Here is a 26,449-nt window from a genome sequence, read left to right as displayed (position 1 = left end):
GCATAAGGGAGGTGCTTCAGTGGGGTCTCACCTGTGGGGGTGTCCTCTGCTCATCACAACAGGTGCTCTAGCTCTTCCTGCCTAGAATCCACTTTAAACACCTCCATTATTTTTATTCATTTTCTTATGATGCTTGGCATGGGACCAGGGTCCCTCACCCAGGAGGAATGGGGGTGGTGTACATGCCAGAGAAATACTTTTTCTGAGGTGGAACACTGCTTATTGACAGAGGAGGACTCTCTAAAGTTCAGGTGGAGTTAGGTAAAGCATTAGTCGTCTGGCACCAAACTTGTGGACTGCAGTCACTCTTCTGATACTGGTTCATGCTAGCCTCTGAGAGTTGATTTTAGTCATTCTCTTCACGTCAGAAGGCATACTATGCTGAATTTGGGGTTCAGGGCCAGCAGAAGGGCCTATTGCACTGACACTTAACCTCCTGTGTGTCCTAGGTTGGGACGGGGGCAACAGTAGCCACATTGGCTGACGCCTCGGAATTGCCAACCACAGTCACTGTTGCCCAAGTGAATTATTCCGCTGTGGCTGATGGAGAGGTAAGAAAAGGGTTTCTGTGTTCCCCTATTGAGACGGTGCATGAATAAAGGACGGAGAAGTGAGGGCCCAGCCTTACAGTGTGTGTCAGACCATGCCAGTTTGGAGAAGTACCTAATACTGTGTTTGTTAATTGTAACAGTTAAAATTCATGGATCACTTCAGCCCATTCCAACTTGTCAGAAACTTAGAATTTCACATTTGTAATACAGTGTTTAATATAAAACACAATAAAGGGGATTTTCTCTTTAATACTTTCACAAAAAGGCTATTTGAGGGCTCCCATGCAGAACATAGACAATCTGCATGGCTCCAAAGTCATTTAGGGACTGTGCAAATTACATGGACATTTAGAATTCAACATTAAATTTAAAGTCAGCTATGTATGTTGGTTTTTATAAGTGTGTAATATATTTAGGATGCAATTAGCTTAAGAATCAGTTGTGTACCAGGCATTGTGGTGCCTCTCCACTTTAGTCCCAGTGCTCTGGAGGCAGAGGCAGGATCAGTGAGTGGATTTTTTTTTTTTTTTTGTACTTTGGACCATTATTTGGTCTTGGTCATGTTGAATGCATTAGACATCAGAAATTTGAGTATCTGATGATAATATATGTAAGTCTGCTGGACAAAGGAAAAAACCCACCAAAGTACAAAGACATTAAAGATGTGAACTTTGAGTGGGGCACTAGCACATGTGATGGTTTTGAAATTATGTGATACATTCTGGTAGGTTTTTAATGAATATCAATCCAGCTGAAATATAAACAGGTTCAGTAACAAGTAGGAAAATACAGAAGTATATTCCCCTCCCACACATTCAGTAAATGCTCTGGAGCCCTGTGCCAGGCTCTACAGTCCAGACTGAACAATAAACTATTCCTGTCCATAGGGGACCACACAGGATTGGTGGGAAACCCATGGGGAGCCATTCATTGAACAGCAGCAGGAAAGGGAAGAGGGGCCCAGGGTGTGATGCAGGGGATTTGCGTCTGAGTGCTTCTCAGAGGAATAATGACCCTGAGCTTGGACTAAGGGAAGCAAGTAAGAGCAAAGGAGTGTGTCCTCCCCAAGACAGCAAGTGCTCCATCCCCTGAGCCTTGAGAGTAGGAAATGCCTACTGAGTGCTGAGAATGTGCTTCCAGAACTACTTGATACAGACACAGTCAAATTCAAATGTAAATTCTAATAGTCTCCCTATATATTATAGGCCATGATGTTTTGACTTTTATATGTTTTGACTTTTGACTGTCCTTGTCCTTTCTGCCTCAGGTGGAACAAAATTGGGCCACATTACAGGGTGGTGAAATGACCATCCAGACAACGCAAGCATCAGAGGCCACCCAGGCGGTAGCATCACTAGCAGAAGCCGCGGTGGCAGCTTCTCAGGAGATGCAACAGGGAGCTACTGTCACCATGGCCCTCAACAGGTGGAAGCAGGGGTGGGAAGAATGGGATTTCAGGCCTGTCCTAAGAGAGCCGCCACATTCCTCCTCAGTCTTAGGGATACACAACTCATAAGACACCTTAGGCTGGGTTGTTTTCTTCAGTCCTGGGACGGGAGCTCCCCAGGGCTTCATGCATGTTAGGCAGACATTCTAAGGCTGGGCTATGTAGTACTTGGATTTCTAATCAGCCCCCACCAAGAACAATTGAACCCTTTGTTTTGAAGAATATCTAGGAAGGACACACTGCAGAAAGAGAGGCCTTTTCCAAAACAGTATGCATGTTCCTTTCTGACTACTTCCTGCTGATCATTGACAGGAAGGGTCATCACCCTATTGTTCTTGATTCTTGACACAATTTTATTTTCAGAAGACCCAGGAATTTTTATTAATCATTAAGAATGGGGACCTTAAAGTCACTCTGCCCTGTCCTTTGCTAGCTGGCCGACCTGGAACAGTTTATTTAAACTCAGGGCCCCGGGCTCTCTTTCTGTAGACTGTAATGCCTCTCCCTGCCTTGAGGAGGTGTTGTAAGAACTGAAGACAGCGCTGTGGGAGAGAGCCTGGGAGCAGTGCCTGTTGTGTGGTCAGGGCTGCTGCTCACTGTGTGCAGTCCTTAGTCTCACATGGTCCTTGGCCTCCATGGCAAGCCAGCACTCTTACTAGGTGAGCTCTGAGTAGAGAGGAGTGTTGCAGCATTGTCTGCTGTAAAAGAAATCCTCCTCGTACCTAGGGAGACTTAATTCTAGTGAACGCTCAACAGTTGATGTTAGAATGAACATTGTAGAAATCCAGAAAGGAATAAAAGTCAGCTAAAGTGTAGATTGGAGGAACTTTTTTTATTGCTAAACAGCTTTTACAAAAAAGTTTAGATTGGTAGGGATAGTCGGCTGGAAAGCGTATATTTGTGTGCAGTGTGCTGCGGCTGTACAGTGTGTTGTTTAAGAAGAGAATTCCAAGGTTACATAGATTTCCTGGTTTGAATCCCAACTAAACTCTTTGTTAGCTATTTGCCCCTAAGAAACTTAGCTCCTAGTCTGAGTTTCCTCTTTGTTACTGTAGAGTAATATTCACAAACAGAATATTCAAGAACTCAGTAATACAACATTTATTTATTTATTTATTTATTTATTATAAGTACACCGTAGCTGTCTTCAGACACACCAGAAGAGGGCATCAGATCACATTACCGATGGTTATGAGCCACCATGTGTTTGCTGGGATTTGAACTCGGGACCACTAGGGAGAGCAGTCAGTGCTCTTAACCACTGAGCCATTTCTCTAGTACCAGTACCTTTGATAAAGGCTTGGAAGCCGTTGATTTTGAAGGAAGTCATGGCTAAGATATGAAAGGTCTGACTCTTAAGACTGAGACACAGGCATGTGCTTACTCTTGTCCTCTCAGATTTACCTTGTCCTGAGGCCCCTGATATGTGCTTTACAGAATCATGGAAATGTAACTACTCTTACAGTTGGCCTTCCTTCCTTCAAGGTACTCAGATAAATTTCCTAAAGACTCAGAGGGAAAACCCCTGTCTTTGGCCTGGTGTCCCCTTACTGTTACTTTGGGTCAAAAGTAGTAAGTAGTAAGCCATCACTAAAGACCAACAAAACCAGAACCTTGAAGCCAACACCTTGACTCCCAGTGAAGTGTGGTATCCTGGGAACCCTGCACATGGTGGAAAATCTGATTCTGGTTCCCTTTGCTGTGAGGATAAAGTTTATTTCTAAAGGCTGTGAGCATAATGGTATCCCCTGAGGGCTTGTTAACAAAACTGAGGTGCAGCTGCAGTGTTTACTCCAGGAAGGAGAGTGCGGGTCACTGTGGCTTGAAGGAGGAGAAAAGAGATGTTGAAATCTGTTTGCAATCAGATAGTCCAATGCCCCAGTGAGTGCTGGGGTGATGTGTTGCCACTTCCGCCAGAAGCCAAGCCTGGCAGCAAAGCAAGCTATAACTCACAGGTGAATTGGGTCTAAGGCAGCCCCGTACTGAGTGAGTCGGTGTACATGCGATGCAGGGCACCCCTTTATCCTCTCAAAATTCGTTGTTGGAAGTCCTATTACAGAGAACGCTGGTCGTTGTTCCTATGGTAACAAAGTAATTTCATAATCTGCCTAGTGTGTTTCAGGTACAGATGGAACAAGCATGATTCTCTGGTAACCACCTGCACCTCTGCTGCACTATAAACAGCAGATGTGAGTGCAGAGTGAGAAAGGAGAAGCAAGCTGTGGGACAGGCACGTGGGGCCTGAGGAGGGGAAGGGGACAGCTGCAGGAAAGACCTGTTTTTCAACTATGCTGTTAAAAGAGTTTTTACAGCAAGTCAGAACAGGACCCAGAGCTGCACAGCCTTAGCCCACCCTGGCTTCTTAATAACCTAACAGTGGTGTGCAAGAGTTATCAGTAATAGAAACTGAAATCGGTGTTCATTTTAATGTACAAGATAAAGAATAATTTCACTTTTCTGGAAAGAGGCAGGAAGGGAATCATGGAGAACATCACACACAAAACCAAAACAAAGACCAAGCAGACCAAACAGCTCTTCTAAAGAAGCAGCAGGGAAAGCAATGAGACTCTGCTTTATTGGCTAGGATTTTCTGTACTTTCAGTCCCTCCTAGCCAGACCCTCCTGCAAAGATATGAGGCAAGTCCTCCATTGCAGCCTGCAAAGGGATGAAGCGTCGAGGCTTTGTGCTGTGTACACTGGGCCTGTGTTTACCTTGGGAAAACATGCTTTACATTGTTTTGTCAATAAGCATTTGTGTGACTGCTGACCACACTGCTTCCACTCAGCATTGTAAGGAAGCTGGGACTTGGTCATTTCTTTCCAGGGAGCTTAGGGACGATGCCCTTTAACTGTGGACACTGCTTTAAAATGAAGCAAAATGGAGGATGATGGTACCTCCCTTTATCTCAGCACTTGGAGGCTTGAGGTTGGCTAGAAGTTCCAGATCAGCCAGGATCAAACAAACACAGAAAGACAAGGGGCAGGAAGAAGGAAGGAAAAGAAAATGAACCATATTTTGAAATACAGTTTTTTTTTTAAGATTTATTTATTTATTTCATATATGTGAGTACACTGTCGCTGTCTTCAGACACACCAGAAGGGGGCATCGAATCCCCATTACAGGTGGTTGTGAGCCACCATGTGGTTGCTTGGAATTGAACTCAAGACCTCTGGAAGAGCAGTCAGTGCTCTTAACCTCTGAGCCATTTCTCCAGCCCTTATATTGATATATTAGCTATATCATAAATATATTTTATATAACTATGTTATAAATATTATGGATATGAATGTATATTGATATAGTATATTAATATTTATTATATATAAAATATAATGTTGTTTTAGTATATAGATTGACATTGGTCCAGTAAGAGATGATGGATAATGTAGATCAGAATGTCCTTACCTGTAGAAGGTAAGAACTGTGCACTTTCTCATGATTTAAATTAGACATATACTTAATCCAACATTAGGAAGGCAGAGGCAGGTGGATCACTGAGTTTGAAGGCAGCCAGGGCTACACAGAAACCCTGTCTCAAAACAAACAAAAGTTGATGAAAGACTTGGTGATATCTTAGTAAAGTGTTGGGGGAGGGGGCAGTGCCATATGTGATCCTTATGTCCAGCCACAGAGTAGGGTGGTTTGCTTTTGTAACCCAGCAGTGCTGGGGAGGTAGAGACAGCAGATCTGGGCTCTCTGACCAGCCAGCCTAGCCTCATGGGTAAACCCCAGGCCAAGGCCTTTAAAAGGGAGTTGGGGGTAGATCTCTGGCCAGTACACATGCAGTGTTGGAATCTCTTCTGGTTTAGAAATGAATTTTAACTAAAATTTGCAATGTGGTAGTATTTTAATTAATATTTACATTTTTAGGTAATGAAAAAATTAATATTCATTTTATGTGTATAAGTAAACATACATGTATATATGTTTGTATGCCTGGTTCCACTGGGATTCCGGAGAGCCTCAGATGCCCTGGAACTGGAATTATAGATTGTTGTGAGCCAACACATGGGTGTTGGGAATCTAACCTGAGTCCTCTGCAAAAGTAACAAGTACTCTTAACCACTTAGCAAGCTCTCCAGCCCCTAAATTAAAGATTCCCCTTGGTGCTGATAGATGAACCTAGGAACTTAACACATGTGGGCACTTGCTTCCCTCAGCTATGTATATTCTCAGTATTTTTTTTTTATAGCTTTGCCATTTGTAATTTGTTTACCGCTAAACCCCTTATAATGTGTGATGCCTATCGTACCGCATGCCTCCACAGAACATATGAACATGAAGTTGTCTACTATTTCCTGGGAGAATGGCCACAAATTCAAAATGTTCCTATCGTGCATATGAATACTATAAGAGCAATGTTTACAAAACAAAAACCAATCCAACTACAGGAGAAATGCTCATCTCTGCCTTTACTCCAGTGCTCATCCACAGCCTGCATATCCGGGGGAAGATTGACAGACTTTGAGAGACCCTCCCACAGGCCAACCAGATCTTCTGTGGTGCTGTTATCCTATTAGCTAAAATACCCTTGCTGGCTTATCAAAGTCTTCTACAGTTTAAAAACAGTTCCTTTTACACTCTGTGGAAATAAACCTACAAAGTTGTAGTATTCATCTATTCTCAGTATTTTTAAGTTTTAATTTTATACAAGGTATCACAGTGGTTCCAGGGCTGACCTAGAACTTGCTCTGTAACTCATAATTTGGATGTTCCTGCTCAGCCTGCTGGGTAACTCCAATTGTAGGCCCCAGATATGACTCTAACCACTCCAGCTATTCCAGAATAAGATCTTGCTATATAGCCCCAGTTAGGCTCAAACTTGTGGCATTCCTCCTGCCTCAGCGTTCCAAACAATTCCAGCTAAAGGCAGGGTCCACTTGCAGCTCTTTGGGCTGATTGGTGTGGTGTCTGGAGATTGACAGTTTTCTCATCTTGTAAGTGGCACGTGCCACAGCCGTACAGAGAATGTCCTAGTGTGTGCTTGCTTTGGTCTCCAGCTCTGCAGGAACAGCAAAGTTGCAGTGTGATTCTGCTTACTTGTTTGATATGTGATAGGGACTATTTCTGAGGATTTAAATTCTGCAAGGCACATATATTCATTTTACATTGGGGTAGCTTAAAAGCAAGGCAGATTTGTTCTGGCTGGCCAGTTGGCCTGAGACATTGTTGTACCCTTGCTTTATCCGCTGAGCTTCTTAGATGTATGTAATAAGGTATGCATTGGTCTGACCTGCTCAGTGACTTGTCTCTACTCGCCACTCTCCACTAGAGCTTGGGGTGCAAGAGAATCATTTTAATACAGCAAAGCCTAAATAGTCAATTCTGATATTCCCTCAGGAACCCCAGATTGTCAGCTGGAGCTGACATCTCCATCTTCAGAGAGGAGAGTCTGAAATTCCTCTGGGCTGTTTGTTTTGTTTTTAAAATCTCTGAAATTTAAATGGCAAATTTTAGTCTTAACTTCTTTAGGGTTTTCTTCCTTAAAATATAAAATTAAAATTAAATAATAGTATATCTTATTAAGTGGTTAAAATAAAAAGTAATAGTATGTCTTACATGGTATGGTATTACAGAGTCAGGAAAAGTGGATGTTTATTTATATAGTAAAAGCAGAGAGCAAGGAGAAGGACAAGTGATCCCCAAGCTGGTAGGAACATGTGCTCCTGTTAGTAGATGTCTCTGCTCTGTGCAGTGTTAGCCTCGTAGGAGGGGGAGTTTATGGTTTCTTTGAACTTAAGAGGCAGGAAGCTTGGCCTTGCAGAAATGATTTTAAATGTTAAGACTTGATAGTTAGTGCTGTGTACATATAAGTTCCTATAGAACATATATGAACATATATGTTCCTATAAGAGCATATTTAAAAATCCTGTATAACTGTTGTTATTTAATATGAGTCAGCTAGCTGACTGTTTAGATTATCGTTCATCGTTAGCATAAAAGGACAGCTTCTAATGGTCTGCTTTATGTTATCACAAGCAGGAAAGGAAGCCTTGTGATTGACAGCCAAAGCTGGTTTTGTGTGAATATGGATCAGAACTCCACTCTGGTTTGCTTGTTCCATTGGTGTCAATAAGGAAGGACTGATAATGAACATCTTCTGTCCTCAGACACTCGTTACCATTAAGTTTAAGAAAGACTTGAGATTAGCTTTAGAAATATGTAGGACTTGAGATCCTTCTAGTTGTTTATAATTACTAAAATCACTCTTGGCTCTTCAGCTCTGGTGACTAGCAGCACCCAAGGAGCCCAAAGAGCCTAGGAAAGACAGCAGTGCTCTGCCATGACTTACCGTGCATATACCCTGTCCTGCCCCTGTGCCCACAGTGAGGCTGCTGCCCATGCTGTCGCCACTCTGGCTGAAGCCACCTTACAAGGCGGGGGACAGATAGTCCTGTCTGGAGAAACCGCAGCAGCCGTCGGAGCACTTACTGGAGTCCAAGATGCTAATGGTAAGAGATCATGAATATTTTATTGAATGTATTCCCTGTTTCCACTTAAACCTTCCTGATATAGCTGGCAACAAACCCGTTAGAAAGACATTGAGCTTGGTTTGAATTTTTCTTCATAGGTAGGCAATTAATGCCTAGGAAAATCTAGGGGCCTCCGATTCCTTTTACTAATAGGATTCTTGAGGTTCCCTGAAGGAAAATACTACAGTGATGGCTACTTTTATTAATTAATAAATAATTAATAATTTTTAATAATTAGCTGTTTTGCTAAGATGGGACTTGCTGAGACATACTTAAGATTTGCTTTGGAGCATTTCCTTGACTGTCTATGGGGTAAGGTAAGTTGCTGATCTTGACTGAGTAGAACCTCCCATGGGTGGGTGGAATGCACTGATTCAGTCTAAAAGCCCCCAGCATGTCGCCTGCCCCAGGATATGCAACAGGCTATGGTGAAGGCACTTTTCTGGTTGGTCCTATGTGCTCTGCTTCTTGTTATATGTGGCCTTACCAAGGACATCTGTTTTAGCCAATGCCACCACCCTGCCCTTCTTTCCAGCTCTTTGACTTCCTGGATATTGGTGACTGTCCAGAATAAACAAAGGGGGTAAAGTTCATAGAAATGCAGTAGCAAAACTATGGCTCCAACCCAGCTCTTTGGATCCACGTCAGCAGGCTCTGGGAGTCAGTGTGAAGGCCCTGGCTTCCAGGGAGTGGCTCAGAAGACTGGGTCAGAGGGCAGCGGCCTGACCTGTGGCACTGCTTGTGCCGGTCTTCTAATGGAGCAGACCTACTTACCTGTGATATGGGAGACTTTGGTATACAAGTCCTGGCAAGAGGGCAGATAGATAACATCTTTTTATTTAGGCATCAAATGGCTGAAAGAGGAAGTTTCAGCTGGGAAGTGTGCACATACCTTTAATCCCAGTCCTGAAGAAGCAGAGGCAAGGCAGGCTGATCTCTGAGCTCAAGAAGGGCAGGAAATACTGTAGTAAGGCTGTCTCCGAATGAAGATGGCAGGACGGAGGTGGGGGGAAGGAGCAGAGGTTTCTAGCACTGTTTGGTTTTATGGTCAGCCCATAAGAACTGAATACTCTGCAAGTCAGGAAAGTCTTTCGGGGGGGGGGGGGGAGACACAATGTGTCTTTTACAGTAAGAAACTATTCTTCTGTTCTAGGAGAGAGCCATGTAGGAATTACTAGCTGATGTCATTTGTGAGAATTGTTTTCTTTAAAAAAAAACCACATTACATACTACTTCTGGCTGTTTTCTCGGGGGGTGGGAGGGCTTTCTTATACTAACCTGAAGGGAGGTGGTGTTGGCATGATCAGGACACAGTGGGCCATGGAAGGAGTTAAGGAGACGCTCCCTTGTGGCTAGGACCCTACCTTGTTCTTACCTCTGCTCATCCTCATCTGCATTCTCATCTCCTTACAGAGGGGAAGGTAGACTCTCTGGCCACATGGCATTCTCCTCAACTACAGTTGCCATTACTCTCATGGAACTGCTAACATACTTCATATGGGTTTCATGGAAGAGTTTGTTATCCATGCTAATAGGCTTGATGTGTCTGAAAGAGAACTGGCTACTTTTGAGTTTTAGCTCCTCCCCAGCCTCACCTTTTCAAAACGACAAGTTTATGCTGGAGTCTGAAGATGCTCCGGCTATCCAGCCAGGTAGACTTGATGGGCCGTATGATAAAGCTGAATCACATTCTCTACTGTCCAGTGCTAGAAGTTGCCTCTTTAGTAGTTTCCACGTTGCTGGCTGTATTCTTGATAGAACATTTGTGATCTGTATCCTAAGAGCCCACAGTTCCAGCCAAGCCTAGTGACACAAGCTTGTAATTCTACTCAGATGGCTGAGAGTAGAAGGCCACTCCCACTCATGAGTTAGAGACCACCCTGACCAATACGGGAAGACTCAGTCTCAAAAATAAACTAAAAAGCTATTAGTCTCCTAAGCAAGTTAGTGCATGCCAAATTTAGGATTTTTGACTTGGATTGTCCTTTTCTTACTGTAGGTTCTCTGTTATCAAACTAAATTCGTGCCTGAACCACATCCCAGTGACTCTAGGCTTTTATCTGTTCTTGGGAATCCAGACAGGTCTAGTATGGGAGCTGATCCAGATTGCTCTGACATTCCTTCTGTACTGACACATTCACCCAGAGCACTCTAGGGTTTACTGTGGGTCAGAGCTGGTGTTCCTCTCCATAATGGCAGCTGCCTGACCAGCCGTGCTCTTCATTCTCCCAGACCCTGCCACTCTGTGAGGATAAACTTCAAGCTTTTGCCAGTAAACCAACAAGATCTCTTTTGTTTTTAAATCAAAAGTTTATTATCAGGAAGAATCTAATGATGGCAGAATAAAGTCCTACTTGTAACTTGGAAATTGACACTTTTTGGGGGAAATGTGTCATAGACTTCAGAACAGTCTAAAGAACAGTGCAAATAAAAGATCTTAGAGCCATTCAAATATGGTTTCTGGCCTGAAGAGGAGTTAGAGGAGCAGAATAGCAGGAATGGATTAGCCACAGAATCTGATGGAGGAAGACAGGCACAGGTGATAGGTTAGGGTGTCCTGTAGTGTTGAAGACTCTGACTGGGCCAACAAGGCAGTCCTCATAAGCGAACTCTCCATCCCAGGAGACATCCCGTTTTTCTGGGCACTACTTCCATCCTAACATGACAGGAAGGTGGAGCCCTAGCATGGCTTGAGTCAGTTTATAGTCAACGTGGCTACACACTTTAGACTGTTCATTTCCCTTTTCTCTACCGCCCTCTTCTCTGCTAGGCCCTGGATCCCCTGTGCTTCCAGAACTCGTGGCGCCCAAGACCAGCGGATACAGACACTCCTGTGGGGGAGGCCTTTATAGACCTTTTCTCCTCCTTCCTATTTTACAGCAAAAATAATGAAAGGATTCTGTTGGCTCCTGCTACCTCAGCCAGCCCCTGCTTTTATGTTAGAAATATTGTCACAGATTTGTTTGGGTCTCTTTTCTTCCTAAAAACAAGATGAGGCCAAGCAAAACATGACTGGCGTTGCTAGGCACCCATGCTTCTTCCTAGGGCTGCTGACCGTCTGCCTAGATCTGGAAGAGAAACAGAAATGGCAAAAGGGAGCTTCAAAGTTTGCTTCACCCTTTGGTTTTATTTTCTGTTTGCTTGTTTGTTTGTCTGTCTGTTTGTTTTGCAGGGAGCAATATTTTTGGTTTTACTTTGGTTATTAAAGTATAGAATGTTGATGTTTGGAAGGTTTTTGTTTTGGTTTGGTTTTTAATCTGGCCTGATTGTCAAAAAATATTTTCAAACTGAATAGGGTTGTATTATCAGTGTTACTTTGTAATTTGTTTTGAAATATCTTAACCATTTTCATGTCATTAAATAACTTTTGAAAAGGCCATTTTTATAATCCTTGGTAATATTCATCTTATTATCCATAATTGGGAGAGCCTCCTCTTATTGGAAATTTAGCTTATTAATAGTTTTTTTTTAAAAAAAAAATGAAATGGCACTGTTCATGTTTGTACAAGGTTTCGCACAGCTTTATTTGCTATTCATTTATTTGGTGTCACGTGTCCTGCACTTCATCACTGTCCCACTGGGACGACTGCTTCCTTACTTCCTACTGGATATTAGCATGCTCTTATTCTTACCTGCTTAGTAGTAAGTTCTGTCTTAGTCTGCCTTTCTATGTTAATAATGCATATGTTCACCTTCTCATTATTTTTGTTCTGTTTTTAAGATAGACTCATTATGTGGTCTAGGTGTGGCTCAAACTCGAAAGCAATCCTCTCCCGTACCCCTGAACCGCTGGGTTAGAGGCAGGAGTGACCACTGCACCCAGCTCAGGTTCCTAGCCACAGTTGTGCATTTGTGTGTTTTAACATGTATGAATGCTTTGCCTGCATATTTATCTGTGACCTAGTAATGTTCTTGTCATATATGTGGACATGTGTATTGCCTTTACCTCTGTATTACTAATTTAGAAAGGCTTGATTCTTTTGTTTGTTTTTGTGCTCATAGAATTTTTGCTTTTGTTGTTACTTTTTTTTTTAAGATTTATTTATTTATTCTATATCAGTACAATGTAGCTGTCTTCAGACTCACCAGATGAAGGCATCAGATCCCGTTACAGATGGTTGTGAGCCATCATGTGGTTGCTGGGAATTGAACTTAGGACCTCTGGAAGAAAACTTAGTGCTCCTAACCACTGAACCATCTCTCCAGCTCCCTCATTGTTATTTTTGTTTTGAGACTTAGAGTTCTGGTTTTTCAAGGTAGCCTCAAAATCACGATGCACCTGCTTCAGTCTCCTAAGTGCTAACACAACTCCCAAGCGTGCCACTGTGTCTGGGTACTTTATGCCCAATGGCTCTTTTTTTGTTTGGTTTGGTTTGGTTAGTTTGGTTTTTTTGTTTTGTTTCCCAAGACTGGGTTTCTCTGTATAGCCCCCAGAGTCCCAGAACTCACTGTGTAGACCAGGCTGGCCTTGAACTCAGAGACTCACCTGTCTCTGCCTCCCAAATCCTTGGACTAAAGGTGTGCACCACCACGCATAGCTTCAGTGGTCTTTCCTAAGTATCTATGTTTTCCTCCAGTTCTAATATGGTCTTTAGGGATTTGCTTTCTAGGGTTTTTGGTCTTGATTTTTCAAGACAGGGTTTCTATGTATAGCTGTGGCTATCCTAGAAGTCACCTTGTTGACCAAACTGGCCTTGAACTCAGAGACCTACCAACCTTTGCCCACTGTTGAGATTAAAGGTGTGTGCCAGCATTGTCTGTTATTTTTCTAGTTGTTGGGTGGGTTTTGGTTTTTATTTTAAGAAAGGGTCTCATATAGCCCAGCCTGGCCTAATATAGTCATTTTTTAAAATTTTGAATATTATAAAATATCTGAAATTTATTTTAGTGTACTGTATTAGGTAGAAATAAGTTGGTATTTTCTCTCTATGTTACAATACTTGTTATTATCAATCAATTAAAAGATCCATTTTTAAATTTGGATGGAAAAAATTGTCAAAATTTTAAAGAGTGAGCTCTAGTAGTTTTGGAGTTCACTTAGAGAAATGAACCTTTGTACTAGTACTACCTGTTTTGGCCTAGCATTAAGACCTGGGGCCTCGGTCTTCCCTCTGGTCCTGGGAGGAGGAACATGGTCTGGAGGACTGTAAACACTGACGCTGACAGTGGCCGGTGTGGGCACTGAGCACCTCTGAAGAAGGCTGCTCCCATTCCCCTTTGGGCCACAGCCATCTGCCTGGCTGGCTCTTGCAGCAGTTTTCTGTCCCATCCGTCCTGCCGTACTACAGTTTATTTATTGCCCATCCTGCTGAAAAACCAAACTAATGCCTGTAGGAAACAACACTTCCTGTCCTTCCCTCACTTAGCATGACCTCAAATGTTCTGATCCCTCCCCCCTTATGTTTGCTTCTTCTTCTTGTTTTGTTTTGAGATAGGGTTTTTTTTACACAGCCTGGTTATCCTGGAACTCGCAGAGTATAACAGGGTGGCCTCAAACTCAGAGAGGAAGGCATGCACTGCTGTGGTCCTTTTAAAAACCCTTACTTTTAATATCCCCACTTTAACTTGATCTCAACTGGATTAAAATACCTGTCAAGTTTTATTCTTAAAGCTTGAGAATGTGGCTCAGTGGTAGATTGTGTGGCTTGTGCAGGACTTAGGACAAAAAGAAAAAGGATAGAAAAGAAAATTGATCATTTTATCCAAGAAAGAAGGTTAACAGAAAAGGTGAGTGAGAACAAGCATGAAGTTCTGAGAACAGAGCAGCGCTGTTGGCGACATCCTCACAGGAGAAGGTGAAACGTACCTTCCAGTCCAGTCCCTGTTATTGACGAGGGTTCTAAGGCCTGCCTCTAAGAAGTGAGGAATATCTTTAGTATGAGGTCTGTAAACTCTGTTTCTCCCTCGCTGTCTTTGTCTGTCTCTTACTGTCGGGCTGGGGCTAGAGTTCAGTCGTAGTCTGTGTGTATTGCTCATGCCAGGCTGTGGCTGGTCAGTGAGCAGGAGGAGTGATGGCAAGCTGGCTAACTGTGTCTCCTGTGGTATTTAGAGTAGCCAGGTTGAGGAAGATGGACAGCTCTGTGAGCTAAGGGCTCTGACACTGTTACAGTAACATTATGGAGGCAGGGTTACCTCCCTACGCCTTAGCTGCACAGTTAGGGTGGCTGTTCTTTGTAAATATGGTAGTACACGCTGAACAAAATGGTTCCTGTACAGGGCTTAGCAGAGTCCAGGATATATAGATACATTGTAAGTCAGATGGTGTCTTCACAGTTTACTCAGTCGGTCAAGAAGTACAGAGCTCATAGCACATAGTGTAGGCCACGTTTTTCGTCTTTAGGACAGATCCAGAGGCTGGTGACAGACAACTGAGAAGGGTCAGAAGCCTCCTCTGCATTTTTAATGGAGGTCAATACAAGGTGACATGCTGTTCTCCAGCATACAGTTCACAATAACTTTTCCTCTTCTAAAGTGGCGCAGTCACTGGGCAGAGCTCACCATCGCCCACTATTATTGCCATGGTCTTGGTTCTCTAGCTCTTTAAGAAATAAGACATAAGACCTTCTTCTGATAAATCGTAGCTGCATGGTGGCATATTTGCAAAGGAGCCAACAGAGGTATATATTAATTTAGGAAAAGTGTCTGTCACTGTCAGGAGGTTCCTAACATGTTATTCCTTTGTGTACTAATTACTTTTTGATTTGGTATTCATTAAAATTTAAATGAAGAAATTGAAATAGAATACATTTTGGGGCTGATGAGATAGGTCAGTGAGTATCAGGACTTCCTGTGCAGTCCTGACAACCTGTGTTCCATCTCCTGATCACTCGGAGGAGCTAATGGGCACCCTAAAGTTGTCCACTGGCCTCCACAATGGCACATACATGCAAATTAGTAATAAATAAAAACTTAAAATGTAGCCTAACGTGGTGGCATGTGCCTTTAATCCCAGCACTCAGGAGCCAGAGGCAGGATACCCATGAGTTGGAAGCCAGCTTGGTCTACGTATTGAACTCTAAGATAGTTAAGACTAAACAGAGACCCTGTCTCAAAGAAAAAAGTAAAATTATATTTTATATAATATTTGTACCTGATCCAGATATGACAGATGCTGAACACAGCCTTGAAACAGCCTCCAGAGCAAGTATTTCTTGTGTGTGTTTTGAATCCCAGCGTTTGCATGCTACCACCTTATCCTCAAGGCCCCGCAGAGTATCACTGTAGTTGCTGTGGCTTCCCAGAAAGTAAAAGGCCCTGGGATGTCAGTCAGACTAAGTCGGGCCACTGCCTGTTCTGCAAGAAAAAGCCAGTGTAGATCCATTCCTAATGCAGATCCGTTCATTCCTAATGCAGCCCCTTCCACTATGAAATCACAGGGCATCTGCACACACTGGCTAAGGTCTCTTTTTATGAGAGGTGAGACGTATTGCAGTGGCTCAAAAAGGAAATCAAGGCAGGCACATGAACAGGGCCTGAGATGAGCCCTCCGCTGGTGCTGCTCTGGGGATCCGGCAGCGCAGTGCAGAAGGAGAGCCGGGCCGCTGTGGCCTCCACAGCCTCCAAGAAGCAAGCTTTTTTGCACACAGGTTTTCCCCCATTTGAGTCAACTCTCAAACTGACTCTCTAAACTGAAGAGGAAATACGCTGGTAAGCCTCACCAGAAAATAGCCTCTTACTTTGCTTGATCTTTGCCTGCCAAACTACTCAGGATCTTCATGGTTGTTTTTTTTTTTTTTTTTTTTTTTTTTTTTTTTTTTTTTCCTTACTGTTACTGCCACTACTATATTCTCTCACTGGTGACCAGGTACTGACAACAGCAAAACAAACAAAAAACCTTAGCAAAAAAAAAATACATAATATCAAACCTAATATCTAAAACTGCACTGACCCAAACTCTGAGATAGGAGGGTCACAACATGAACAGTATACTAAGTGTCTCTTAAAAAAAAAAAAAGATAATTAAAGATATAGCATCCAGTGTGGTAGCTGTTATCTATGGGTGACCATTTAAATGAAAGTAAAGTATATCTCAAAACTAAGATGTTTACTCAGTTACAGTAGTCATATTTGAAGTGGTAAATGGTCATCTGCAGCCTGAGGTCCTGAATCTTTAATCATAGTTTCTTCACAATGAATTTCAATAAGAGCAGGTACCTAGTGACCACTAGAGTAGCCTGTAAATCTACAATAAATATAGTTGTACGTTGCCATCACTGGAGAAGTTTCTTTTGGATAATATTGTTGTACCAGACATGGCAAAACTACCATGACTCTTCCTAGCAGGGAGGAAAGGCAGCTCCTAGGAGCTTCGTCTCTTGATCTTCTCAGCTCTTAGACATAGTGGCTTTGCTTTTTTTTTTTTTTTTTTTTTAAAGAAAAAGCCACCCCTGTAACTGCAGCAATCCACAGACTGTAAACAGCAAGGCAGGAGATTTTTTTTCAAGAACCATCCTAGTTTTATGCACCACAGAGTCCTGAGTAGGAAACCCTGAGACAAGAGGCAGTGGTGACATCTAGATCCACTTCCTGGTCTGTTTATTCATGACACAGACCGCCTGCGTATTTCTGCTCAGACTTTTCACACAAGGGCACGTTTTCCTTGTAGGTTTAGATCCTTGTAGCCAGTGGTACCCAGAACCAAGTATGGAAAGCCTGAAAGGTCAAGAGTCTTAAGGTATTTAAGATGCTGCTAAGAAATAGGACCATGAAGCTGTGCTGTGGACTCTACTCTGTCGGACGAAAGAGCCCTGCACCACTACCTCATGGGTGCTGTTCACTTCTTGCCTTTTGATGGCCTGAGAGAAGAAAGGGACTGTGGCAGTGAGTCTTCAGTCCTGAAATTTGTTCCTCCATTCTGAATGACACTGGAGTCCCGCGTGCCTTCCAGAATAGCCCTGTCCTGCTCTCTTAGTGCATGGGGCACCCAGCCCACATAACTGCCCACACTTATAACATTGTGCCAATAGTATTAGGAAAAGCCTTACAGGAAATGTGAAGGGAAGCAAGAGTCTACTTTAGGAAGTTCCTGTTCCCCAGAGGTCCCAGGCCTTCCTGCCATGAAGACGCAGCACAGCTGGACAGTGTCTGCAGCAGCAGCACAGCTGGACAGTGTCTACAGCAGCCTCCTCTAGTTCCTTACTCAGCCTCCTGCAAAGGTAGTGTGTTACAGACACTTTCAAAAGTAGCAGTGCCTTTTGCAAGATCTCCTGTCCTCTGTGGGCTTAGCATGACATGGTATTCTACCAGTAATTCCAACACTGTGGAGGCTGAGACAGGGGGCTCACAAGTTTGAAGCCAGTGTAACAACCTGCCTGGGATGCAAAGCAAGACCCTGCATGAAAGTGTTAGGACAGAGGGAGATGGGGAAGGAAAGAAAGGGAGGGAGAAGGAACATGAGAGAGACTGACTCATTTGCGTCTTAAAGATGAGAGACTGCAAGAAGGCTGTGAGGGCTCGTGGTGAGTGTTGGACGTTTGTCTTCACTCTAAGGGCTCATCTGAGCTGTGCTATGGCCTTCAAAAGTCGTACTTAGCTGTTGCCCGTGTTAAAAACCTTCCATTTGGTGCTCAGCACCACAAAAGGAATTAGCATGTATCAGCAAGCCAGCTTGACGCGCCTTTATCTGCTCTTTAGTCTGCTGGTTAGGTTCTCTGCTTGTGGAGAGTCAGTCCTTGAACCATGGCCGTTCTGAGCAGAGACTTCAAGTTAAAGGTAGTCCTTATCATCTGGCAGGTGGGTGTCACTGACCACTGCACCCCAGTGCCTTTCAAGCCAGCGTGTGTTTGTGTATGCAGTCGCCCTCTTCAGTGGTTCCAAGCTCTCTCTGTGTAGGAAATATGAGCTACAGTTTCTCGTGACTCTAGCTACTCATGACCAGAGCAGAACCTTGTTGCCTGTCATTAAACTCAACATTCTTGCAAATAGATTTTTTTTTTTAATGTATGTGAGTACACTGTTACTCTCTTCAGACACACCAGAAGAGGGCATTAAATCCTGTTACAGATGGTGAGCCACCATGTGATTGCTAGGATTTGAACTCAGGACCTCTAGGAAGAACAGTCAGTGCTCTTAACCACTGAGCCATCTCTCCAGCCCATAGATTTTTTTTTTTTTTTTTAAATTCCAAATCTAGACAGTTGAACAAATTTAACTGGATTCATCACTTCTCGATTTGTGGTTGAAAAGTAGTTGTGTAGTGTTTTCCACATTCTTGCAGGGTTTAGTTAGGCGTGTTAAAAGGCCTTTAACTTACCTTCACACAGGGACCCACATTATCTTAACAGGGCAAGCTTTTGAAGAAGAGTGTTTTTAAAGGTCTTGGGTAAAAGAGACTCTTCCTCTCAGTTTACTTCTGGTGGGATTTTGAAGGAATGTCAGCATGCTGTTATTAACTCAAATAGCGTGCACATCACAGCCTGGATGCTTTGGGGCCTTCTGACTCTCATATTACCTGTGTAAATACAGGATTCCCTTCCCTGCATCCAGCTTTGCCATTTGCTTAATAAAGAACAAATGCACAGAGCCCAGCAGCAGCCTGGAAGAAGTAATCTGAACAGGATGAACATGCTTCCTTTTTGTGCGATGCTCTCTCCATCTCCTGCCAGGAGTAGGGTATCAAATGAGAGGGAGGTTGTGGTCGGAGCCAGTCAGGTAAATGTCTGAGTGGCACCTGCTCCGTTCAGTAGATCTGCTTTCCTGGGCCTCCCACCACACATCTGCTCCTGACAACGCTTTTCTTCCTCCTGTTGGTCAAATTGAGAGCAAAGGCCTAGCAAGGAGACATGCTGCTTTTGCTTTGTCAGCACCATTGCCTGTGGCATTATAATTACAACAAATCTTCATTATCAGAAGGGCCCTAATTTAGAGATTTGCAGAGCCTAAATGGGGTTTTCAAAGTGAAATTGAATTTTAAAATCTTTGCTGTTGTCAAGCCAGCAGTTGGATTTGAGAATCACTGAAGGGGTCTAAAGTATGGGAACTGAGCCATTGGCTCTGAGCAGTGCAACAAAGGCTGTGCTATCAGATTGGCACACCGAGAGCCAGCAAGAGCTCTCTGACTGCTAGTCAGGCCCAGCTTCTCCACAGTGCTCAGCACTAACTGTAGGTTCACCTTGCACTGTGTAATTCTGTTATGCAGGCACAGCTTCCACAGAGGGAGGCCTTGGGGCTAGGGAGTGTTAAAATAACTTGTAGAGTGGGGTAGAAAAAGAAAGAATTGTGACAAAATAAGGAAATGTCCAGGAAATATATTTCAGGCTAACACAAAGCACCCATTTTCAGATTGAGTTCCATCTAAACAAAGGCAACTCTTCTGGTGTCTGTGTCTGTGACTGATGTACATCTGTGATGTGGGGCTGGCATACTAGAAACTCTAGATTTTTATACTCCAGCAAATAGCTTAAAGTTAATTAAAATAAAATGAAATTCAATAAAATGAAGTGTGGTTCCTTAGTCACCCTCGATAGCCACTGTGTTAACCAGCACACAGATTGACTATGTCTTGTTATAGGTAATTCCCAGACACATTAGTCTGAACTTGAAATGTCTTGGATTTTTTAGGAATCCTTGTTAAGACAGGGTTTCTCTAAGTCTGGATGTCCAAGAACTTGCTCAGCACACAAGGCTGGGCTTGAACTCACAGAGTTCACCTCCCTCTGCCTTCTGAGTGCTGAAGTTAAAGACGTGTGCCACCACTGCCTGTCTTAGTTTTAAAAAAAAAAAAAAAAAAGTAAAACACTGACATGCAGTAAGTGAGAAAGGGGTTTGGTTTTAGGAATACCTGCTTGCTGGTGTTTGAGATGGGGCCTCACTGTGCAGTCTTGGCTGGCTCGGAACTCACTGTGTAGACCAGACTGTCCTCAGACTCACAGAGATCCACTTGCCTCTGCTTCCAAGTGGAGATCCACGGTGTGCGCCCCACAGCCAGCCAGAATGAATGTCTATTTTCAGTTTGTCCTCTCTGGCTGCCTCTTCCCTTAAGTTATTATAGCCTAGCTATGAGGACTCAAGAGGTTTTTTTGTTGTTTTTTGTTTTGTTTTCCTCAATAGTCTCTAACAAGAGGCCATATAAAGCTCAGGAGCTAGACCCAGGTGAATTGTTCATGTATAGACAGCATAAGGTGTGGACAGCGCTCCTGGGAGTCAAAAAGTAGGTTGTTGGCAGCTTTCTGTCCTAGTAAGAACAAGTGTGAGCAGCTCTAATCTTGCTTCCTCCTTCCCTGTGCTTCCAGGAGCTACCACATGGTTGCTTTGACATCTGGAAGAAAGCTCAGAAAATAAACACTATTGCTTTACATTTTGACAGTATTCTTCTTTTTCTAACTTAATAAATGTAATGTTGTTTAAGCACAATTGGTCCTCATAGTCAAAAGTAGCCTGTGGATTTTATAAGTGTAATCAGTTCTTGATTGTCACATACAGATTATCTCTCATGTAGATTACTTGTGACACATTTTAAATCCTTGGGCAGTTTCTCTAAGCAGGCCAGTATAAGCCTAGACCATCCCTACCACTCCCTGTGCAGCTGCTGGGTGCTTAGGAAGACAAATTAGTCTTCATATTAGCTTAAGGAAGACATAATTAGGAAGGTAGATCTGCTGCAAGAAGACCACATCATAAATGCTACTTTAAGACAGAGGTGAGCAGGAATAACCGCCTTGACCTTTGTCTCGACTAAGAGCTGGCTATAAGATGCACTTTTGTAAACACACACCGTTTACACTCTGAGCTGCTGGGTTTGTTAAATATTTCACAGAATACTATACGCCAGGGTATGTGGGAAGCTACAGCGCTGTGGCAGGTTCTAGTGGCCCATCCTGCCCGGCACCTTTAACGGTTATGTGTTCTTGTCAGGCCTTTTTATGGCAGACTGTGGAGGTTACAAGTGGATCCTGGCAAGAAGGCTACAGGTGGGTTCGTCTTTGGGGAGAGAAGGAAGCAGCTGAGGGCACAGTAACTGCAACGCTGCCATTCCAGGCTCTGCTGCTTCTGTGGATGGCCTAATCCCCTGTAAAGGACTTGTCCCTGGTGGACAAGATGACTATTCAAATATAGTTCAGATTCAAGAGACAGAGAGACAAAGAGACAGAAAATGACTGGTCACAATGACTGGTCTTGGCAAATAGACGGAATCCAAGATGGTGCCATTCCACCAGTGAAGAAGAACAGACCTTTAAATGTCAAAGTAGGTGAGCTGCTCAGCTGCATTAGACACTGATGTGGGCTTTCGCCCCTAAAGGCATCGTTGGAGCATTTCAAAGAGGTCACTACAGTACGTACGTCGATGAGAAGAAAGGAAGTGTCCACTGATGGGTTGGCTTGACACTGGCAGCTTACATGCTTTCAACTCCTGCCTTTCTTACGAGAACTCTAACCTGAATGTCAACCCATATAACCACTGAAGAGGGACAGTGCCCATGGTACATTCTGGACCATGATTGTCTTCCTGACTCCTGTGTGGGGAACTCAGTCTTTGACGCCTTTCAAACCCTGAGAATTAAAACCCAATAAAAAAGTGACTCATTTAAAAAAAAGAAATTAGGTTTTACTGAGGTAGTTGTCTCTATGTGTAATTATGTTAAACTCTGGAAGTGTCTTCCCTCTGGGCAGCTTCTGTGTGAGCCTACCACTCCAGTCTGCATTAAAACCAGCTTGGTCCTAGCATTCAGGAGGCAGAGACAGGGAATCTGAGTTCAAGACCAGCCTGATCTACAAAGTGAGTCCAGAGCATCCAGGGCTACACAGAGAAACCCTGTCTTGAAAAACAATACAAAACAACAGTACACACAGCTTGGTGACTTTCTTCTGAGGGTGGCATTCAGCCCACTGGTGTGTGGGCTTGTGGTCCTGATCTTACTCCTCCTGCCTTTGTACAGTTGGGTCGCACATCCTGAGCCAAGTACATGTTCTGTACTCCAATCAAAGGTTTGTTTCTATTTCCATTTTCAGAAAAGCATTTATCATTTATGATTAGATCAGCAAACCTAGAATTCAAGTCAGCGTACATTAGGTGTTCAATTTCTGGGATGATGAACCATGGGGTTCTGATACCAAAACACAGTCTCAGTGCGCAATGTTTCTGAGCACCTCCAGGTATTGAGGAGAAAGTTCATATTGCCAGGATATCCTTGAGATACATGTACTGAAAAGTAAAAATAAATTTAAACATTTGATTTATCGGCAAGGGTGCAAGAAGAGTTTGTTTGAAGCATTAAAGGCAAAGGCCAGAATAACAGTGTCCCACTGGCCAGCGCTGCTGTGAACCTTATTCCTAGAGTCATTTTTCCCCTAGTCTGGTGAGAAGAGAAAAACTTGGAGTACTGAGAAGGACCCAATACCAAGGACCTCTGAGGCTGCTCCTAGCTTCGTGGGACTGTTGAGCGTTTGCCGGGTATAACACATTTGATCCATAAACCCCCAAATGCTTCAGACTTAGCATACTAAGGGAAGGCTGAAGAAGAGCCCTTGCTTCCCTGTGTGCAAGCGTCACGGCTACCTGGCTCTTCTGTTTGAGGTTAATATTCTTTAATGGCCTTCCTTTCTTTCCTCTCTCCATCTTCTTTCCATCTGGTCCTTATTTGGACATCTGCCTCTTCCCATTTACATGCTGGACTAGCTTCCCTTCCTGGCTTTCTCTGCTCCCTGCCAGATAACCAGGCCTGTTTTGATTCACATATAGTGCCTTTCCTTAGACATCCACCACTGGTGTGTTCTTCAAGTGAGCCGTCGGATTCCCTCCCCTTAAATCCTGCTGGCCTTTAGGGACTTGACGAGTCTTGTCACATGAGAGTGGTTGGTTTAACTCCTTGTTCCTGCCTCCCACTCCTACTGCTCTTCCTCCTCTTCTTCCATCGGTATGCATCTATGTGCATGGGGCCTACAGAGTTCAGAAGAGGACATCAGGTCCCCTGGAACTGGAGTTAAGGATGGTTGCGAGCCCCCATGTGGGTGCTGAGAACCGAACCCAGGTCCTCCACAAGAGCAACCATTGCTATTAACTCTGAGCGATGTCTTCAGAGCTTTCTTCATTGTCCTCCCTGGTCATGGACTTACATCTCCACTTAGGCCGTGTTCTCCTGCTAACTCTTTTAGCTTTTGTGTTAATAAAACTACAGAAGACATTACAATATCATTTCCTTTTATATTTAAAAATCATCTCTCAGTTGTGGTGGCTCATGCCTGTAATTACAGCACTCCGGGGGCTGAGGCAGAAGGATTGCTGTGTGTAAGGTCAGCCTGTGCCATACAGTGAGTTCCCGCCAAGGTTACAGTGCAGAATGTCTCACGACAACTGTTGTGTTTATTTTGTTTAGCTATTTTTTCCTGTCGTGACCACGAATACTGTCCAACTAAAAATATTTCCACAGCCAACTCACAAGGCCTTTGGGCTGAAAGATTAAGTTACAGCAAACAACAATTCCCGAAGGCTTCCCAGCTTGGAAGGCAAATGAAAGGCCCATTCTTCCCAAAGTTGTCTGTCTGCCCTATCTTGTCTTGAGGTGGGGGCGGGGGGGCATGCTGTAGTGTTGGGTACCCAGCCAGTCCTGGAGCCCTGGGCTCTGTTTAGTTCCTGTCTGTCCTGATCACTTCTGGGAGGTTTTTGACAATGTCATCATACTGTGACTGATCACTCATATATGACACATTTATGTCAGTGCCAGGAACTGAACCCATAGCCTTCATACGTCAGGCAAGCACTTTTCTCCTGAGCTACTTCCCCAGTCCCAACATTGGTCCTATTTTTAACTTTGTTCATCTGGGTTGGGGGTTTGCCCAGGATCTCGTGCTCACCTGTGCACCCAGTGGATGGGCCCGTGTGCTTGGTTAGCAGGTGCTTCCCGTCTCCCTCATACAGTTCCATTGCTGTGATGTGCATGGGGAGCTGCCTGCCAGTCTTCTGCATGATTCCATGGCTTTTATTTGGAGTCTGTCTTTGGAGGCTTTTGGCAAATGATCTGCCCACTGTAGGAGCAAATTCTTACTGCAAAATGTGTGCTGTTTCCACTCTGCTGCTTCCTGGGAGTGTTGCAACCCAAGCTAACATTTCTCAATCAAAGTCATCTTGAAAAGCTGCTGAAAAGTACTGTAGACCTACTGTGTGCTAGACACTGTACCAAGGGTTTTCTTACGTCAACTATCTGGTTCAGGTCCCCTGTGAGATTACTAGTGACTATTTTACATGTGAGGAAACTAAGGCCCACAGATGTTTAATGACAGAATTCACATGGGTCCTTGTGGCTAAGAACACTTTCATGGAAGTAAGATAACCCTTTTGTGTGAAAAGCCCTGGAGTTCCACAAAGCATTTGATGACAGCTCCTTAACGATGCTTGTGGAGAAAGTTGCTTTGCTCTAGAGCAATGGAAAGGGTGGCAATGCCCTTCAGTGTGAAGTGGACAAGGCTGGAAGGAATGTAGTCCAGTTTCTAACAAGTCATGAAGAGCATCAGGTGTGTCATAATGTGTCTGGTTACTGAACACCTCCTGTGCCCAGGCTGCTCAGTGTTCAGTGACAGCAGACCCAAGGACACACAGGAACTACTCAGAAGCAGGGCAGGTCCATGCAGACTGGGTGTCGAGTGAACAGTGGGGTCCATAACATCACAGGGGGCCTACAACACCCCTGGGAAGATGTGGGACTGTCAGAGAGCCCTGCTCAGACCCGCAGGGCAGATCTAGGCAGGGAGAGTTAAGGGAACTTACGGGAAAGCTTGTGCATGCTTGCTCAAGATTCAGCTAACCCAGCATGACTGTTATATAACCTCAGAAGGATTGAGAGTTTGTGACCATCCTGGGTTAAAGTGCTGAGGAGACAGAGAAGTATCTGGAACTGAGCAGGACAATGCTTTACCAGAGATCTCTAAGGCTGGGTTTGCAGCACTCCAACTAGAGTACTTTCTCACTGCAGGCCCACATGGAGTTCATGCATGGACCATCGGCAAAGCCGTGACGGCTCCTCGGGCTGCAGGAAAGATTCATACAGATTTTGGAAAGGGATTCATAATGGCGGAAGTAATGAAAGACGAAGACCTTAAAGAGGAAAGTTCTGAGGACGCAGCTAAGGCTGCTGGGAAGTACCAACAAGGCAGAACTTACGTTGTTGAAGACGGAGATATTATCTTCTTCAAATTTAATTCACCTCAGCAATTGAAAAAGAAATAAAATTTAGCTTTTAATCTTAGCATATGTATCGTTTGGGTTTTGGTTTTGACTTTGGGGTAGTTGGTTTTGTTTAAGTTTCTGAAAACTGAAGGTACGGTGTTGGGATGGGACTCAGATTATTACTGACATTGGTAGAAAACGAGTTCTGGTTTAGTTTTGAGAGAGTTTGGGGTTAGAGAGTTGATCAGTTAGGAGTGCTCGGTGTCCTTTGAGAAAACCCACGTGAGGCAGTTCACAGCTGCTTGTAAGTCATCTCCACGGGATCTACATCTATCTCATTCCTTATGTAGGAACACACGGACGAATAAAGTTATACAATATTTTTTGCAAGAATAAAGGAAGGAAAGTTGACAAGATTTGATGATGTACTGGATGTAAAGTCGAGGTGCTGAGGGTGATTTCAAAGGCTTGGCCTTGAGTATCGGGAAGATGTGATTACCAGGTACTGAGGTAAGGAAGAGAGGGAAGACTGAGTATCATTTATGTTCAACAATGATACCCAGCAGACTTTACATTAACCAAGACAGAACAGGGTCAGCCTCCTTTAGGGGGGAAATGCTCATTGGGCTGACAGGGAATTTGCAGATCCTAAAGATCTGAACTTTCTGGTTCCCTTTCACCCTTCTGTTGGCACTGCTACCATGATGAGCCATGAAGCATGGAGAGGCAGCAGTGAATCTGAGGGGCCGGTCCTCTACCTTCCTGGCCCTGCTGGCCAGGATGCTCTGTCAGATCCAAAGCCCACACATCTAGCTTGGGACAGGTGTGCAGTGGACACAGCAGCCAATCCCTTTACCTGTTTGTTTTGTTGTGGTCTTG

The 26,449-nt window shown here is 43.8% G+C and overlaps 1 protein-coding gene across 3 annotated transcripts in view; it reads left to right on the top strand.

Annotated features, from left to right (window-relative positions):
- The window catches only part of NRF1 (nuclear respiratory factor 1), a gene marked incomplete at its 3' end in the record, with an annotated part of 87,599 nt that overhangs the window by 53,613 nt on the left and 7,537 nt on the right, over nucleotides 1-26,449 (top strand). For 2 of the 3 annotated variants that reach the window (XM_080932005.1, XM_080932004.1), the window contains exons 9-12: nucleotides 450-551; nucleotides 1,819-1,976; nucleotides 8,327-8,451; nucleotides 25,377-25,630. In XM_080932005.1, coding sequence (XP_080788131.1) covers nucleotides 450-551; nucleotides 1,819-1,976; nucleotides 8,327-8,451; nucleotides 25,377-25,630 — 639 coding nt within the window. Of the gene's footprint in view, nucleotides 1-449; nucleotides 552-1,818; nucleotides 1,977-8,326; nucleotides 8,452-25,376; nucleotides 25,631-26,449 lie in introns of those variants that run through there. The other variant, XM_080932006.1, reaches the window with a different exon arrangement.

The sequence above is a fragment of the Micromys minutus genome, assembly GCF_963924665.1.
Source record: "Micromys minutus genome assembly, chromosome: 18".
NCBI lineage: Eukaryota > Metazoa > Chordata > Mammalia > Rodentia > Muridae > Micromys > Micromys minutus.
Note: the sequence above shows the minus strand (reverse complement) of the source record. Positions and strands in the feature narration are given on the sequence as shown.